This window comes from Diplotaxodon limnothrissa, linkage group LG6, assembly GCF_057381915.1.
Source record: "Diplotaxodon limnothrissa isolate DT_005_m linkage group LG6, D_limnothrissa_male_GT1.1, whole genome shotgun sequence".
Classification (NCBI taxonomy): Eukaryota; Metazoa; Chordata; class Actinopteri; order Cichliformes; family Cichlidae; genus Diplotaxodon; species Diplotaxodon limnothrissa.
Window position 1 is genome coordinate 20,645,280 of NC_140601.1, and position 19,360 is coordinate 20,664,639.

The 19,360-nt window shown below is 40.0% G+C and overlaps 1 protein-coding gene across 1 annotated transcript; it reads left to right on the forward strand.

Annotated features, from left to right (window-relative positions):
• The first annotated feature begins 2,786 nt into the window (after positions 1-2,786).
• LOC146630463 (uncharacterized) lies at positions 2,787-17,452 on the forward strand. Its single transcript, XM_085355864.1, has 6 exons — positions 2,787-2,897; positions 10,847-10,891; positions 11,211-11,249; positions 11,925-12,039; positions 13,937-14,098; positions 16,341-17,452. The coding sequence occupies exons 1-6, from the start codon at positions 2,787-2,789 to the stop codon at positions 17,450-17,452; spliced, it is 1,584 nt and encodes a 527-aa protein (XP_085211990.1).
• Positions 17,453-19,360: the final 1,908 nt, after the last annotated feature.

Sequence of the window (19,360 nt, forward strand, 5' to 3'; positions counted from 1 at the left end):
ATATGCATGTATGTTGCTTTGTGCAGTACCTACTTCCCCTCTCAGAATTTAAAGAGAAAACACTCTGACGTGAGACTGCAAGGAAGAAGAGGAAGACATGTGCTGCATGGTCACGTCTCAGACAGTTAGCGTGAAATTTATGTAACCTGGAAATTTCATGAGCTACAGAGAAGTTACAAAGCAATTAGCCAGAGTAATTATTACATAGAACACCAACCTCACTGTGGAAATACACAAAATATGAAATTAGTTTCATTTTGAGTTTCCTCTAAATCATATTGCACAGTTTGACTCACAAATCAGTCGAGGGATGTAAAAGTTTACAATGAAGTGTGCGAATTCTAAACAGAAACTGGACCGTTTCTTGTATGCAAAAGCATATTGTTTTTTATGCGTGTGTGTATGTGTGCGTGTGGGCATTCATGTGCATAAAATGGAGTGGAGGAAGTGTATTTTTGTCACAAACAAGTTGACCAATCGTCTTCTCTTTAGTGCTCTGTAAATTACAGTAAACCTGGGTCCAGTGCCACAGTTGAGCTGGTATGAGGCGACAGTATAAAAAGAAGGAAGGAAAGAAATTATTTGTCTTGGCTCGTGTGTGTGGAGCTGCAAACATTTTCAAACTTTGCATACTCACCAAAACTGAGAAATGTTAAAGTTCATTTGTGACACCATCTCAACACGTGTGCCTTTACAAATAAAGTAGATAACACACCCTTATAATGAGTGCAACCTATAATCCATGCTAATTAACTGGGTTTACCTTAGAAAGATGAATCAAAACCAGTGTGTAAGCTCTAAAATGTGCATTACACAGTGAGGGATTTCAACCACAGGTGTGAAACGTGGAGAAAACTATAGGTGTGGCAACAAAAGCAGCTTAGAGAGTCTTTTTTTAACCTTTTGTTTCAAGGGTTTTAAACACACCTACTGAAGAGAACATAAGGAGAGGCTGTGCGTCACAATGAATAAGAGACAAAAAAAGACTAAATGACTTCCTTAACTACAAATGTATACATCTGTAACTACCCTCGTTTTGCTCACTTTGAGCTTAAGTGTTGTTTTCCACAACAGGTCATTGAACCCTGAAGGGGGGGGAAAAAAGCCTCCAAAAGCAAAAGCATGTTGTCTGCTGCCCTCTTGTGGTGGACTGCTGGCTATGTTTCTACCCACGTTGGGTCTGGCAGCACAGTTGATGAAAGGATTTGGAATTTGGGTTTTAGGACAGAATACGCATTAAGTCATACAAACCAATAGAAAAACAAAACAAAAATGCTGACAAATGCGATAAAAAAAATTAGATGATTTCTATTTAACAATTTTGGTCACTTTTCCTCACAACCACTGACACCAAAAACGGGTGGATGCAACAACAAATTAATTGAAACACTGCCTAAGCAGTGAAAATAGTAACAACTTGGACAAAGTTACCATGTAACAAACCAAAGGCGTAACGTCTGACTGATGGAGGAGCCAAAGTGTAGTTAAGCTAACGTGAACACGCCTAATCCCCTGACCTCTGACTTTGGTTGTCAGTGAAGACATTACAATAACAAAAAGGCATAAATTCCATATCTGAAATTCATTTTCAAAAGACAGCATATAACAAATTCAGTATTGATCCTTTCAGCGCTTCAAAGAAAGTAAAGTTCAAAAATATTTGATTCAATTGTTGAACTTTACTGGAAAAATTGCAATTTTTTCCAATTGTTCTGGCCTTTTGTATTCAGCTAATTTCAAGCTTTCCATGTTCATTCTTCTTCTTCTATCTATTGCTTGTACAGTTTCCATGATGCTCCACTTCAAGGCTAAAGCTGTACACAGATATCTGCTTCGGGGCCTAGAACTGACTTGTTACGCCCCTGTAACAAACACAGCATAAACGAACAACAACATAAAGCACAACAATTTTTAAATTTACTTACTTTACGTGGTTGCCTGCGCGCGCGCATACCTGAAAAAACAACAACATTAAAATTAATAAATAAATCGATCTATCAATCAATGTCACTGTCCTTCAGCAGCGGTCGTTTCCGCTCGTGCTGCACGCCAGCAGCCTCCTCGTGGCAACAGGGGGCATTCTGATTGGCTGGGACTTAACAAGCAATTTAGCCTTAGGAGGCCGTCACAGCTTTTTGCGGCTAATAATTACAGTATCGAAGCAGTTCCGTTGTAAATAAACGTTCCGAAATGTTGCGATGCATGCAGTTTATTTGGAAGTTATATTATTAAATAATGTCAAATAGAACTGAAAACTTAACTCGCATCTGATACAGGTAGGTGTGCTGCAAAAGTTTTACAAAAGTTGAGCTCTTAAGAACATTATTTTCATAATTTCAATACTAATTTGTTAATATTTATATAAACTAAGTAGATTCAGACATTTATTTTGCCTCAGCAAAAAAACATACCTGGGCAAAGCTCTTATATTTTTGCCACTATTTATTTCGTTGTGGTTATATTTGTGTTTAATAGAGCAACACCGTGTGGACCGTGAAAGCAGCCTCTCTGAGGCTGTTGCTGGGAGCTCCGGCCAATCAAAGCATACAGCGCTCCCGTGTAAGTACTGTGGTGGCTGGGGGGAAAAAAGCATGACATCATGCTCGGCTCCGTCCGTCTCTACGAGTGAAACATCTTCCTTCTACTACAGCAAACAACAGGAGCCGACTGAGCCGTCTGTGTTGTGAATTTGCGCAGGTCCAGCCGTAAAATACACCGAGAGAGCGGCCCCAGTACACCGGAGCGTGCAGCGGAGGCGGGGAGGGGCATCAGCCCGTTTGGGGGGAATGGCGGATGGGGATGCTGTCTTGTCTGTGGAATGGGACAGTGGTGATGAGGGTTTAGCCATGGATCCAGAGAAAACGCTGACTTTCTGCCACGGGCTGCAGACTATGGAGGTAATGCACTGCACAGCTTTACATTTGATGCGCACGCAGCTGTCAGCAGCTGTTCTGCAGAGCAACATGCTTCCCTCGGCCTGTGGGGTTGTTGACAAACAGCAGTGACCTCGGCATATTATTATTATTTTTATTTCGTCACCTTTTGGTCATTACATCTGTGACATACACGAGACAGCACGTGTATTTGTGCACCACTGCAGTCAGTCAGCTTAGGTCTCTGTTTTATTTTATATTTAATTATTTTTAACATTGGGAAGGCTGTCTGTAAGTCTGTGGCCAATGCAAAATATCTGTAAGTTTGACTTGTAGACGTGGTCGTGTACAACGAATATCTTAGACATAACAGGATTGGTGTGCAAATCCTTTAAGAAAAAGCAAAGATTCTTGGTTTATATTAATTTAAACTTAGACACTAAATTAATGAATTTTTGGTTATGATTTGCCGTATTTCAGTTTTAGATTGTAGTTTTCAAGACTTGTGGACAAGTAAAAATTCCTTGTTTAGCAATGTGGCTTAAAAACCTGCAAATGGACAAACAAGAGCTTTTTAATGCAAGACACCTTGTGATTCTTGGCTGTTAAGAAGAAGAACATTATTCTACTGAACTGGGGAAGTGGTTTGTTCAATGACTGTGTTGTTCTCTGCTTTGAGTGTGTTGTCTGAAAGTATTCAGTGAATACAACTCCAGTTCTAAATGAATTGGGAGACTGTGTAAAATGCAGATCTTATAATCCTATATTTTATTTGCAGTCGAACATATAAAACACATCAGATGTTTAAACTGAGACATTTTACTTTATCATGAAAAAATTTAGCTGAATTGAATTTAAGAATTTAAGACAGCAGCACATTTCAAAGCGGAAATGTGGGTAGCAAAAAGCTGGAAAAGTATGTGGTGCTAAAAAAGAAAGCTGGAAGAAAATTTTCCAAATAATTTGGTTAAATGGAAACAGATCAGTAATATCATAGGGTATAAAAAGAGCATCTTAGGGAGGCAGGGAGAGGTTCACCAGTAATGCAGAAAGCTGTCTACAAGTTGCAGAACTATTTCAGAATAATGTTCTTCAATGTAAAATTGGAAAGACTTTGAATATCTCATCATATACAATCCATAATATCATCAAGACTGTGAAAATCTGGAGAAATCTCTGTGTGCATTGAACAAGGCCAAAAAGCTCACGATCTTCCAGCCCTCAAGTGGATCTGCATTTAAAAACAGGAATGATTCTGTCATGGAAATCACAGCAGGGGCTCATGAACACTTCCAGAAATCATGGTGAACACAATTCACCATGCCATGCACAAAGGCACGTTAAAACTCTATCAAGCAAAAACAAAGCCAGACGGGAACATTATCCAGAAAGTCCATCTTTCTCTGGACCAAAGCTCTTTGACTGTGGTGTATTTTAAAAAAAGCTTTTCTGTGGTCAGAGAAATTAACGTTTTAGACTTGTTTTTGGAAAACAAGGACACCACGTCTTCCGTACTAAAGATGAAAAGGAGCATCCAGCTTGTTATCAGTGCTCAGTTCAAAGGTCAGCATCGCTGATGGCATGCACCTGTCGACGTGGCAGTTTTCACATCTGGAAAGACTCGCTCAGTGCTGAAAGAGTTTAGCATTAATGGTGGAGCAACATGTGCTCCCATCCAGAAGATGCCTTTTTCAGAGAAGGCCTTCCATATTTCAACAAGACAACGCTAAACTGCATCTATGACATAGCATGGCTTCCAAATCAAAGAGTTCAGATGCTGAACTGGCCTGCCTGCAGTACAATTTTATGAGATTTGCAATCATTGATTCTATTTTTATTTAAGTTTTACTCAACATCCCAACTTTTTTTTTTTTTACAATTAAGCTTTTACATAGCTTGATCTTACTTTAATAAAAAGACTCACAAGAGCTGCTTTTATTTATTTATAGTCAATTACTCATCGTAATATGCAAACTGTTGATGTTGTTAAGATTTTAAAAATCCATCCGTTGCAGTGACCCTTAGGGAAACGAGGGAAAGTACCGTACCTGCTATGCCGTTGAGTGTGTGAGTGTCTTGAGTTGAGTGTCTTGCAACTCCATGGAAACATAAAAGTGTGTCTTTGACCTCTGGCTGGATATGATTTTAAATGTCATTGTTGCTTCTCCCACACATTGCGGTTCCATGATATGGATAAGTTTCCCCCTCTCTACCAGCCGCTGAGTTTCTCACAGGCAGGTCGTAACGTTGTTTTGTTTGCTAGTCTTCTGATTAATTGTTGATTGCTGTTGTTACTCTGTGTGGTTTATTTCACAGGCAGATTAATTGGGTGTCTCTGTTCGGTTGATAAATAGGGCTCCATTTAGGTTGTTTGTATTTGTGATGGTTGACATTGTGAGTAATTATTTACTGTAGCATTGCAGTGACTCTCAAACTGCTGAGGCATGGATAACTAAGGGAAATGAAAGTGAATGAATATGACTTTTTGAGGGTAAAATAAAGAAGCTTTGCTGATGCTGTTGCATTGACTTTTTAACTAAAATTCAGCTTGGTCATGAGAAAATATAAAGTGTGGAGCATTTTAAGGCTCTGAAGTGGAATGTGCTAGAGAAAGGTCTGAATACTAGAGTGTTTTACACAATGGTTATTTTGGGCTTCCAGTTGCTGATAATTATTTCCTTAGGCAGGGTCACAAGAGGTCAGTCTGAGGAGGGGTCTCTCAGAGGTCATTTACCAGAGACACTCAGTGGTGCCTACTGAGCATACATGCAGGAGTGTAGCGACTCAGCGTCTGTCTGCAGACAAATAATCGTTTTTCTGTATTTGTGAATAATAGGTCTCACTGTGACTCTGTGGACTCCAAAAGCTTTATAACTGGCTTTGTACCCTTTCCAGGCTCTGTTTAAGTGATTTCTTGATTCAACAGGTCCACCATTAATCAGGCCAGAGTGTGGCAAGTAAAACTGAACTCATATGGTCAATGTGGTTCATTCATGATTTAACAAGGGGGGGCAATTACTTTTTCACATAGTGCCAGGTAGGTTTGGACAAATCATGATTTAAAAACATCTGAAACATGTAAGTGTAATAAATATGGAGGGAAAAAATAAATCAGGAAAGGTGCAAATACTTTTCACAGCACTTTACCTGCACTATTTCAGAGAGGGAAAAACTGTGCAGTACACATGAATGAGTTGTGTTTGTATAAATGTGTCCTGTTGTCGTATTGGACGGTGGTTTCACATGTTGACCTGTTTTGTTGCACTCTGTCCTCCTTGGTTGGCCTTGTTGCAGTAAATATTTGTGTATAACACTTGAGCCTCCTCAGTGTTCTTCCTGCTCGAGGAACTTGGTCTGTTTACATTTTAAACATTGGGGAACTGGTTGACTTTGCTAAGAAAAGCTTTGAAAGTAAAATGATGCCATTTGCACATAATTTTTGTTTTTTTTTTGTTTATTTGTTTGTTTTTTACTATTCTTTTGGGGGGTTTTGTAAGCAAAGTTATGGAGACTTGTCAGGACCCTTGGGTGGAAATCATTTGTGGTTAGTCTGCGGTATCTGAGGAAGCCTGAATGACTTCTCATCACACTTGTATGCATATCCTGTGCCGTGTGGTGGGCTTACCTCTCAGGAAGCACATAGGAACTCAACCTGATGGTATTTATGACAGAACATTTCCTGTCTTGACTCTTTATGTTTTCCATCAGTATAGGCCAAGTCCCCAGAGGTTGTTACATTTGACACTGGTATTTGCAACGGTAGGTAACATAACCCAATATTTATCAGTTTACAGAAGAATCTCTACTGTATTTGTCCAGAATTCATTTTAAAATCTTTCTTTTTAAAAAACAAAATCCTGTTAGGCCTTATTATATCTTTAAACGCCATAGTGTCATAATATCCTAAGAGAGTACTTTGTTCTCAAGCTGTAGGCTTACTTTTGATTCCTTGAGTTTCTAAAAGCAGAATGGGAGGCAGAGCCTTCAGCTCCCAGTTTGTTGAGGGTCATCTCATTACCACATCCAATCTTCTAGTTAACCTCCAAAGGCGTAAGCCTAAATTATAAAAGAGAGCTGAAAGAGAAGGGACAAACAACATATCCAACTACTGCATGTCAGAAACTATTATCTGCTGCCTCTTTGTTTATTGCCTTGTTTATCATTTGTGGTTCCCCTATACTTCCCTTCATTTTCCTTAGTACTTCCTCTTATATCCATGTGGTAGATGGCTGCCCCTCATTGAGGCTGCTTCTGCTGGAGATTTCATCCTGTTAAAACAGCAGTTCTTCTTTCCCACTGTCACCAAATGCTTGCTTACAATGGATTGTGTGAGGATTAGGGTTCTCTTACTAACAATATAGGGGCTTTAATTTATAATATACAGCACCCTGAGACAACTGTTACTGTAAACTGGTGCTGGATAGCTAAAACTGAAATCAAAAATGGAATTGATATTGATATTTGGAGGGAAAGATTTTGCCTGGTTGGTACATCAAGATTAGAATCCAGGAATTGTTTTTATGGAAATTTTAACATTTTGTATCTATCTAATAGACTTTGATTTGTTCATGGAAATGGGGAGTCATCTTCACACACTAAGGTTAATTATGGAGTTCCACTTGGTTCTGTGCAAGGTCCAATTCTGTTTACATTATGCATGCTTCCTTTAGGCAGTATCATTCGAGGGCATAGCATATACTTTCACTGTTATGCAGATGACATCCAGCTTTATCTATCCATGAAGCTAGATGACAAATGCCAAATACTGTATCAAAGACAATGAGGCCCTAATTTCCTGCTTCTAAAGTCAGTCATTGTACTTGGTACTAGAAATCTTAGAAACATGGTGTCTAACCAGATGCTTACTCTGGATGGCCTCCAGGAACACTAAGGACTCTTGGGGTTTATTCATTTATTTTTTCACCAGGATATGCCTTTCAAAACGCATCTTAAACAAATATGTAGGACTGCTTTCTTGCATTTCCACAACATCTCTAAAATGAGAAACATCCTGTCTCAGAGTGACACTGAAACACTAGATTAGAGCTGGGCGATATAAGATTTTTTTCATATCACGATATGTTTTTTTCATTTCAGGCGATAACGATATCTATCACGATATAAGCCAAATAACTATATTTGTAAGATTTAAATGTGACGTTGCTCACAAGTAAAATGTGAAATAATCAGCAGCTTGTTTTGATTTAAATATTTATTTCCCATCCCATAATAAGTTCAACAGGGTAGATGTACTTAAGGAACATGAGACTTTTTCAGATAAATAAAGGCAAATATTGCAAACTACACAAAAGGCAGCCGCTAAAGCGTTTAAGTTTCAAAATAGAACAAACGAAACAGACTAAATTGTCAATTCCACTTAGAAACAAAATATTAATTCTAAAAATAAATCTTAGTTTGTTTTACAGAAGAACAGACAAAACTAACTTTTGTCAATATCAAATAAACTGAGAACTAAAGGGAAATTCTCAATCTCTCCTTGTTGTATAGCTTAGCTTTTCAAACAGTTTTAACAGTTACTTTAGTCTGACAAAAGCCGAATGACGAATTAGCGCTTCCAGTCAGAGATTGAGCATGCACCGCTTTATTGTATTTCCAGACTTGCTTTCGGCACATTTACAGTGCGCGCTACTCTGTTTTTTGTCAGACTTGAAATAGTCGAAATACCTTCACACTACGGAACTTCTATGGCCCTTCTGTTCGACAATCTCTCCGGCATTGGAACCATCATCTGTTTTCTCTTCGGTAACCTTCGGTCACGCTCTCGGTTGATTTTTCTCTAGTCGGCACACTCATTTCCTCCATTACCCGGGCGGCACGGCGGCTGGCTGCTTCAAACAAATACACATGTGCGGCTTGGCACTTGTGCTGTACGTAACAAGTCACGTGACGTGACGCTGCGGCTGTGATTGGTTCGGCTCTGCGCTACTTAATTTGGATTGGCTGTTGTTCTTTTTTTTTCTTTTTTTTCTTTTTTTTTAAAGAGGACAAGAGAGACGAGGCCTGTCGCAATAGTTTAACTTTTCCTCGATAGAAAAGTTAATTTCGCAATACATATCGTTATCGTTCTATCGCCCAGCTCTACACTAGATCATGCATTTAATACTTCTAGGCTGGACTATTGTAATGCATTGTTATTATCAGGTTGCCCTTAACTCACTGAAAAGCCTTCATCCATCCATTCCCTTCCGCTTATCCTTTTCAGGGTCGCGGGAGCCTATCCCAGCTGTCATAGGGTGAGACGTGGGGTTCACCCTGGACAGGTTGCCAGTCTGTGGCAGGGCTAACACACAGAGACAGACAACCATTCACGCTGGGCAATTTGGATTAATCAATTAACCGATCCCCACAAACTGCATGTCTTTGGACTGTGGGAGGAAGCCAGAGAACCTGGAGGGAACCCACGCAAACATGGGGAGAGCATGCAAGCTCCACACAGAAAGACCCCGGCCTCATGGTGGAGTTGAACTCAGGACCTTCTTGCTGTGCGGCAACAGTGCTAACCACCGTGCCACCCTGAAAAGCCTTTGGTTTATCCAAAATACTACAGCAAATCTACTGACAGAGACTAGAAAAAGGAAGCATATTAGTTTCTCTTTAGTGGCTCCCTCTTGACTGCAGGCTTACTTGTAGTTCCTAGCATATTTAAAAGTATAATGGGAGGCAGAGCCTTCAGCCTTCAGGCTTCTCTTCTGTGGAACTAGCTCCCAGTTTGGATTCAGGAGACGGACACCCTCTTTAATTTTAAAATTAGGCTTAAAACTTCCCAGTTTGATAAAGTATATAGTTAGGGCTGGATCGGGTGACCCTGAATCCTCCTTTAGTTATGCTGCAACGAGCCAAGGCTGCTGGAGGGCTTCCCATAAGATTCCTATCTGAACTGTTTCTTTTCCACCTATCTTTTTTCACCTACTCACACTCACACTGTTTATACAGCACTCTACATTTACTTTGGATTAATCATTAGTTATTAATAATCTCTGGCTCTTTTCCACAGTGTGTCTTTTCTCCTGTATCCCTCCCGTCACCCCCAGGAAGAAACGTTGTTTCAGGTTTCTTCCTGAAACAACGTTTTTCCCGCTGTTGTGATTTGGTGTAATATAAATAAAATTGAATTGAAAAGCAGTTTTCTATAAAAGCATCTCAAGGAAAGCGGTTGTAATCATATACACATATTTCTATCTACAACCGCACCAGTTTCTGATGAGAAAAATGTGAGTTATGTATCCTTTCCTGTGTCTGCTATAATGCCAGGTACTTATTTGGAGCCTGTCTGCCCTTGTCAGGTTGATACTCTTCCACTAATGTCACATAATGTTTTGTGATGCAATGTTAATTGCCCTGTGGATGCATCAGGTGTTACAAGTGGATACTATACAGTACTGCAGAGTTGTGTGCCACATATTATACTAAATAACAGTAAACACAAGTGTCTCTTGGCTAAATACGCTTCACTGTCAGAGGAGCATGTGGAGTTGGATTATTCATGAACGTTTAGGTCACTGACATGAATAGAGAGCAGAGGTGATTCTCTTACTCAGAATAGTTGCACAGATATGTGCGCATTGTACACACACAAAGTATGCAGACTGTGATCAGCACTGTTTCAATCAAAATATGAGTGAAGCTGAGCTTTGAGAATAGACGTGGGGTACTTTTCTGATGTTTTATGACTCTAACAGTTAACTAACAGATTAATGAGTAATGAAAATAATTGGTAGTTACAGGCATGTATTTGAAACGGGGAGCGCACAGGGAACGGTTGTATGAGCGACCTTCCCTTCTTTCTTCTTGAAAAGTCAGTAGTAGCCACCGGCTTAATACTGGAAAATGGGTCTTTAGTGGCCAACTTTATATGCTTGAATTACTGTAATAACAACACATCATATCTTTTGTTTTCCCTTTACTTTTTTTAAGCTCCATTTTAACTGTTTTCTCTCTCTGCCTTTTACTAGATGACTATGTCCCTGCAAGGGCTGGATGTAACCGAAGAAGCTACGGTAGGGAGTTCAACCTTTAACCACAACTAAATATTGTCCACACGGGTAAAAAGGCCTCAGAGCCTTTTCCTCAGTGGTTGCTATAGTAATGCATAATTATTTGTTAGCACTTGGGTCTTGTGTGGTAACTATGCACATGACAGATTTAGCAACCTCTCCTCAGTGCTTTATTAGTATGGTTTATGGCTTTGCTCAAGTGTCTGAGCTCATTGAGGTTGTTATAATGTAAAAGCTTTGAAATTTGCTGGCTTTTTATGATGTGCACATTTTTAATGTTTGGGTTTTCACTTGCTTTAGTTTCTTCCCTTTCTCACTATAGGTGCCTGTGAAACAGATCGAAATGAGCACAATCAATAAGGTGGGAGGCTTTTTAAAACATTTTTTAAAATACTTTTTTACCCGCAGCTGCCATTAAATATGCACTCATATAAAAAGTAAGATTACAGATGCAATAACTGTTTATTTCATTGTTAACAGAAAAGTATCAGAGATTTAATATGAAATATAAAATAATACTTTTCACCTGATGATGCTTTTGATAACTATTTTTTATTTCTAGGGTTTCAGGTACACATAAAAGTGTGTGTGTATCAGTAGTTTAAAGTTTGGTTAGACTTACTGTGTGCTTCATTAACAAACAACAGAAAGACACAAATAATAAATGGTTAACTTCATGATCCATCTGTGAACACCAAAACCAAAATAGACGTAAAAAGAGAGAAAGAGAGAGAGGGGACATCATCTACAAATTAAGCAAATGTTGCTTTGTAATTGGAGTGGGGGAAGAAATTGATAGAGCATAGGAATACCAGATGTGTTATCTATACAGGCAAGCTAAATAGATTTACTGTAATTTTACTATTTTGTCAGTGAGGCTGCTTTTTTTTTTTTTTTTTTTCTGATCAGAGTTTCCACAGTGGATTTTGGATTTTGGACATCTTGGCGGTGCAACGATTAGCACTGGGCTCCAGTTTAGACCTTCCTACAATATTTCCACTGTGGTTACATTGCGATGTGGTGTTTTATCTATTAGATGGCGAGGCATCCAAAGTACTGTCCTGGAGTGAACAACAGTCCAGGTTACCTGTGTGAAACGGGACATTGCTGCGGGGAGACGGGCTGCTGCACCTACTACTATGAACTCTGGTGTGAGTCAACTGACCGCTTCTTCTCTGCTGTGCTACTGAGGAAAGGGTTCTGATTTAATGGCTGTTTATCGTTCATTACTCAGACCTGCTGGGAAACATTCAAGGTGTCCTATTATGCTTACCTGCAGCTCTAAAGTCCTGGTCTCATAATCTACTAATGTTGTTGCCTCCGCCAAGGAGGTGATGTTTTTTATAGCCTTTGGTAGCTGTCATTCTTCCTGTCTGTAAACGTGGTACATTAAAAAGCTTCGAATGAATTCTGATAAAACATCGTAGGCGTGTAGAGTGGGGTCATGTTAACAATCCATTAAAATTTGGCTTACATTCAATTCAGTTTTATTTATGTAACACCAAATCACAACAACATGACCCTATTATTATAATCATAATCATCATCATAATAATAATAATAATAATAATCATAATCATCATAATCATCATAATCATAATAAACACTCAGACAACCCCAGATGACCAAGCACTTGGTGACAGTTCAAAGGAAAAACTCCCTTTTAACAGGAAGAACCAGAAGAAATCTCTGGTTTCTTTTAATAGACCCATTAAAGCACTACTTTCGATGTCAACTTAATGATTTAATGGTCGAAAACTGACAAAAAACATTCTAACCTAGAAACTATGATGCTTACAAATTAGATGTGTACTGCAAAAACATAGGAAATACCACATTGTCACATTTGACCTCTACTTTAACCTCCTAGGACCTGGCGTCCACATATGTGGTCATCACATTTTGGGTTGTCTAGACCAAAATACAAAATTTTGCTCTACAAGGGCCTGATTTCCACTTACGAGGACATTATACTACCTCTGTTCTATCTAAATTTAAAGCAAATATCCTCATATGTGGATCTCATTTCTCTCAGAAACAAAAATCAGGTAAAAAAAAAAAAATCTGGTAATTCTTTGTTTTTACATTAATCAGGTCCCAATCAGCCCAAATGGCAAAGAGAATTTAAAAATGCATGCCATGAAAGAGTTCGGGTCTTAGGAGGTTAAATTCAGTAGATTGATCTGAAGGCTAAAGTGTTTTTATTGACAGCATATGGACATATAGGGAACGATATATGGAGATTTTAAATATTATGTTACTTTGGACCGCTGACCTCTCCTTTAAATTCAAACAAAGGTCAAATTTCAAAAATTTAAATTTTGTTAATATTGGCAACCTGTAGGAGATGATACTGTTATGTTCGGATTCAAAATCTCACATTACAGTTTGCATCCAGATTTTATGTCATATTTGACCTCTGACCTCACTTTGATGTTACACATCTTCCTTTCTTGGTGGAGGTTTGCGCTCTTGGAGTGTTTCTAGTTCTTACATGGTTCAGTTTAAAATAATCCTTAATGTTTACGTTCAGTAAGGAAGATCTGTAATCTATCATCTGTCGTCTTGGGGGTTCGGCTGCTTTCTGGTCTTTACATTGCTACCACTTTCCCAACCCTCAGTCTTCATCTTCGCAACCACCCTGGGTGTTCCTGTCCTAAATCCTATCGCTGCTGGGATTCCCCGCTGCCGTGATAGGTCGTCAGAGTCTAGTCACATTCCTCCATAAATCGTGTTCAGTTCTTCCTTATCTCTCCTTATTGAAATGTGCCTTGGTGCGGTGCTTTTATGTGTCCTTCCCCCGTCTTTAAGACAGCTGTTTTAGGATTGGCTCGCTTGCACAAACAGAAAATTTGAATAGTGTGTGCGCTGGGCTGTTGGTTACCTGATGCGCCTGAAAGCTCAATGAGTCCTTTGATAAAAAAGCAAAACTTGTGTGAAAGCCGAGTAAATCTGAGATGAAATTCAGCTAACAGACCTGAAGGTTACGTTTCCTTTGTTTGTTTGTTTTCTTTATCTCGATGGCCACTCATTTCCTGTTTTCTACAGGGTTCTGGCTCTTGTGGACGGTGCTCATCCTCTTCAGCTGTTTCTGTGCTTACCGCCACCGCCGGGCCAAGCTGAGAATTCAACAGCAGCAGAGGCAAAGAGAAATCAATCTGATCGCTTACAACGGCGCTTGCAACTACCCTTCATCAATGCTGGACCTCAGTATGTTTGCTTCATTTTAAATCGCACATGCTGTAGCTTTTGAATACTAAATTAATCAGTTCCACAGACTTTGCATGCGTTATGATTTCCTTGCACCACTTTTTCTGAGGAAATAGAAATATGCCTACATTTAGATACTTCAAAATAAGTCTGTTAACAGGCATCATATGGAAGTAATAAAGCAGTAAATGTAAGCGTGTTTTGTTAAATGAACTGTTTTGTGGAGTTTTTAATTGAGGAAAGAGGCTCATGCTTGTAATGTAACAGCGAGTAAAAATCTTCATATAGAAGCTTTTGGTGTGCACATCAGTCTGTTTGCAACTCACCAGTGTGTGATGCAGTGCAAAAGCCAGCCAAAGGCACAGACAGAACTCAGAGCAAAGATGCATTTGAGGACATGTTTGTTATCTAAATTCTATTATCGGCAAACATCTCTCAAGTCTACCGCAGATTTACTCCATTAGTGATGCTTTCCGTCTTTTGCCTGTGGTGAAAAACTGTGTGGACTGTGATCGATTGACAGCTTCTTGTAAACCTAGTGAAACCTATTTGCATTGTTATTAAACCGTGATCACGCAAAGAATGGACACAGTTAAAAATTACGTTAATCTAGAAGTTTTGACATTTTAGGAAACAAAGTTAAAGGTTATCATTTTGGATGGTCTTTCACATGCTGCGTCATATACGTCCAACTATTCCAGAAGTGGTAAACAAACACCAGATGTAGCACAAGGTTTCATACTTAACTAAAATGTTTTTGCACAGCTAGTTTTAGTTAACTACAATAAAAATAAAAACTAGACTTTTGGAAGGAAAAGAATTAACCAATTTTGTGAACTAAAACAAAATAAAAATGGAGAGCAAACATCCTGAGTTTTAGTATCTGTTAAAAGATGTTATTGCAGCTTGCCTGAGGAGGCTTTGATGGACATGTATTAGAAAATACAAAACTTTGATAACTGATGTAGCAACAGAAATGAAACACAGGAGCTAGAAAACTTTCAAGGGAAACATGAGGTACAGCAGACAATAAGGAAGACTGAACTATTTATAAACTGTGAGTTAATTAGGGAAGTGAAAGACGGCTGGAGAACAAGCACTGCTGAAAGTAATAGGAAAAAAGTTGTTTCTTGAGTCTTGATGTGACTAACTATGGAAGGAAAATAGAAATACAGTGGTGCTATAACACGGTTCACCTTTCGCGGCCTTGCTGTTTCACAGATTTTTTTGTGTGCAATTTTGCATGCTTTTTTTATTTTATTTATTTTTTTACAGTTTTCACAATAAAGCTCAAGATCCTGTTGAGACTTTTCAAAATAAACTGAATCACGTGAAAGAGCAGATTATTTACGGATGACAAGTAAAAAAGAGCCATCAGGTGCTAAAAAATAAACCTTAGACTCAAAAGTTAGAACAGGCTTTTCCCTGCAGCACGTCGTGTAATAAATACTCACAAAGAAAACAGCGGCCGTTACAACTTGCGTCTAAAAATGTATCGTTTCATGCATCGGTTAAAACACTCGACTCCAGCTACATGACGCGCAGCTGGAAACACTTCCGGCAAGTCGAGATTCACAGAATTTACAGAAAATGTTACATTTTTGTGATTTATATCGTTATCGGGACGATAAAATTCTTATATCGGGATATGAGATTTTGGTCATATCGCACAACCCTATAGTGAGGGGTTTTACAGCCTTAAAACATCTATAATGTAAAAAATAAAGTTAGCTACTTCGTGGATTTCACCTATCGTGGGTTATTTTTAGAACGTAACTCCCGCAATAAACGAGGGACCACTGTGACCCAAAGGAAAACGACTTACAACAGAGATAAGAACCTAAAACACAAAAACTAAAAGACTTCAGGAGAACAAGAATAAAGTAAAGCCAGAGATCACTCTATAGAATAGTAAAGAATTCAAACCCAAAACTTGAAAAATATAGACATCACATGCTAGAATAGCAGAAACACCTTCAGACAGAAATTGGGAAGGAAAAATTCACAGATTCTAAAAATAACACAAAACCAAAGGAGCGTGACGCCAGCAGGTTCACACTCATACCCATCTCACCGTGAAGCTCCCTCTCCGCCCTGGCATGTGGGAGGAGTAAGCTTTGACTACAAATGAGCTTGCCACACCACACCAATGAGGCATAACCCCATGAGAAAGCTAACTGACATGTAACACTAGTCTGCGTACCCGGAGCTGAAGCCTAAAAGTGTGTTTCTTTCGTCACAGGTTTTCTGGCTTCCTTCAAGTTGCCCTCTTACGAGGAGGTTGTTGCGCAGCCCAGCACCCCTCCCCCTCCTTACAGCTCCATCTTTGCACTGCAGGGAGGTGCCACAGTAGGTCCTAGCTCCTCTTACCCCCATCATCACCACCACCGTCACCCCTGCCCTCCCTACTTGGGCCCCGGCCCCAGCGGTCTGACCTCCTCACAGAGCTCTGATAACTACACCAGCTGCTCCTGTGAGTCTTGCTCCCTCACCTCCCCATCCAGCACCTCCTTCTCTGTCCAGGTGACGGATGAGACGTATGACAGCAGCCACATGTCCACGCCCAGTGAAGCAGGAGGAGATTTGGCCGTGGTGCCAAGGGTCGGGGTCCCCTTCACGCTGATGCCATCGCCACCCTCGCAGGTTCCACCTGATGTTATACCTGCGGTCACTCCAGATGTCATTCCGGTGCAGAGATGTTCCTCTAACGGTAGTGAAGGAGTCTCGCCTCCATCTCATCCACTTGCTCTCACTTTGCACTCCCGTCCTTCACACTCCTCTCGCCTTCCGCTCTCTCCCCTCTCGCTGCTATCTTCAATTCCCGCTGGTCAAGTCCACCCTCTCGTTCCATCGGACCCACTCGAAGCCATGGCTCTTCAGAGAGCGAAAGAAGAGACGTCACCTCATGATCCAAAAACCAGGCCCCTGCACTCAGCTCCTAAGCAGGCTCTCCTCTTATCAAACGTGGCTGTCTCTGTGCACTGCGGCGGCAAGGAGGAGCAAAAAAGGGAAAAAGAAGAAGAAGAGGAGGACGAAGACGAGGATGAGGAGGACCATTTCCGGCATCGACGGCTGACGGGTGACTCGGGTATTGAGGTGTGCCGCTGCCATGTGAAAAGAGGGCAACAAGAGGATGAGGAACCAAAGAAGGGGCGCTTCGATAAGGGAGGGAAAGATGTCGTGAAGGAAGGGGAGAAGGTGCTGCAGGACGGCGTGGACTGTTCCCAGCAAAAGAAGGTCGCCGCACAGTCGTCCAGCACGGACGACTGCGCGGAGCAGCGCGGCCATGTCTCTTCGCCTTCTAGCGTCATCATTAACAGAAACGAGGCTATCATCACTGTGGAGTCCCTGTAAGTAAACAGCCATGGAAGGAAGGAAAAGTGGGATAGCATGTGTAACCGGATGAGTGACGAATTAAAGGAAAAAAAGAAAGCGATCGGTCTTAGGGAAGATTTGAGCTATCAGAACAGATTCACTGCATCTTAGTGTTGGTTCTACAAATCTCTGTAAATCTACTGAAGGGATGGCACACTATTTTTTTTGTCCTTTTTTCTTTAAAAAAAAAGGGGCATTTGGATGATGGTTGTAGAAAGTCTCCAAAATCTTCCATTAGTGTATAACTGAGCTGAGATCAGGTGACTGCACAGGCATTAGCAAAATTATTGACATGATTTTCATACTCATCCAACCACCCTGTGACCTCTGATGGACCGCCCTGTGGACGGGGACAACCCTGGAAGACTACTACGTTAATAAGACGAGTGAACTATACCAACAGCTTCTGGGTTTTCCTTTAATTTGTCATCCGCCTGTCGATGAAGACTTAAGAAGTGAAAAATGTGATCACTGAAGAAAAGTCTTGGAGAGCTTACAGAAATGTCTGCAAGCCATCAGATCGGATGAGTAACATTTTTAGGAGGGGGTCTCTGTATTTTATTTTGGGATTCCCAGACCTCAAAGTTCTTGTGATTTATAAGAGATGATTTGGGTTTGTTGTGGAGTACGAGGTGTTCTTTTCTTAAAATGCAAATGGCTCAAAATCCTAAAAATAATTCCACTTTCTGCATCCTTTTCTTGCTAGAGCCACTATGATAAAATGTTTGTCAGTGTTTCTCTGTACGAAGCATCGAAGCAGCATTTTTAGCTCTGAAATGGAGCTCGTATCACCGGCTGCCAGCCTGTGGATATAAAATATTCTGACTTTTGTCAAATCCACACATTTTAACATAAAATATTGGTCATCTTTTTAGGCATTTAAACATTGAAAGACCTTTTCTTTTTTTTATTGGAGCCCACTTCCCTTATCATAGATAGATTGATTCAGTGGGTCAGTGTTTTATACCTTGTGTCTTATGTTGCCTCCTTCTTAAAGATTTTTTTAAAAAGGGGGGCGGGTACAAACTTTAATTAAATGTGCAGGTGGCAAAGCTTTACTATGATATTGTAGTTATACATTATAGTTTCAGACTGTTACATCAGTATACTGTATACTTAGCCAGCTGTTTGTCTTTGGGTTCAGTGCAGTTTTAACGTGCTCCTGCCTTTTGCAAGGCAATATCACTCTGAATCCTCGTGTTGAGTTTTTTACTAGGCGCACACTTTAAGCCTAAACTGATAATGAATGTAAAAGGTTATGCATTGCAACAAAAAAACGCACTCAAAGCTGTTTTTTGAGGATTTTTTTATAGCATGATGCTCGACTGAAAGCTTTTTTTTGTTTGTTTGTTTGTTTGTTTTTAACAAAAAGAAAAAAAATAACAGAGTTATGCCAGCGTGGCAATCCAGTCTGTAGGCGTGTGCTTCGAGAAGTCACTTTGGAAAGACGTGCCCATCGTGATGACTGTTTGTGTCGAGTGATGCTTGTTAAATATCAAAGGTGTAAATGTACGATGGAAGCATCTGAAGTCACAGAACAGAATCTCCTTTATTTTAAATACTGCTGTGGCAAAACGGGATTTCGCAGAGTCAGACTGTTTTTCTCTAAATGCCTCCTGGTTGATGACTAGTTGACATCCAGAGCAAGGCCAAGGATTACATTAGCCTGCCATGCTCACCTGGCGGGGGATAGCACATACGTTCTCTCTCGTAGTTATCTGTCAGTACAACAATGTGCTCAAAAATAAACGGAGAGCGTCTCACAACACAATTTGTACATGTTTGTCTTGCCGTAGTTGTTATTATGAGACAAGGGTCTCAGTAGTTCGCTGACTGGAGGCCACTTTTTTCGTGTCCCTAGTTGTTTAATGCCTAAGGGCAAAGCTT

Bases quoted from the DNA above. Each gene is read 5' to 3' on its own strand.
- LOC146630463 (XM_085355864.1), top strand. From the start codon at position 2,787: ATGGCGGATGGGGATGCTGTCTTGTCTGTGGAATGGGACAGTGGTGAT. The intron at 2,898-10,846 runs GTAATGCACTGC...GCCTTTTACTAG, and splicing joins ACGGGCTGCAGACTATGGAG to ATGACTATGTCCCTGCAAGG. The intron at 12,040-13,936 runs GTGAGTCAACTG...TGTTTTCTACAG, and splicing joins CTACTACTATGAACTCTGGT to GGTTCTGGCTCTTGTGGACG.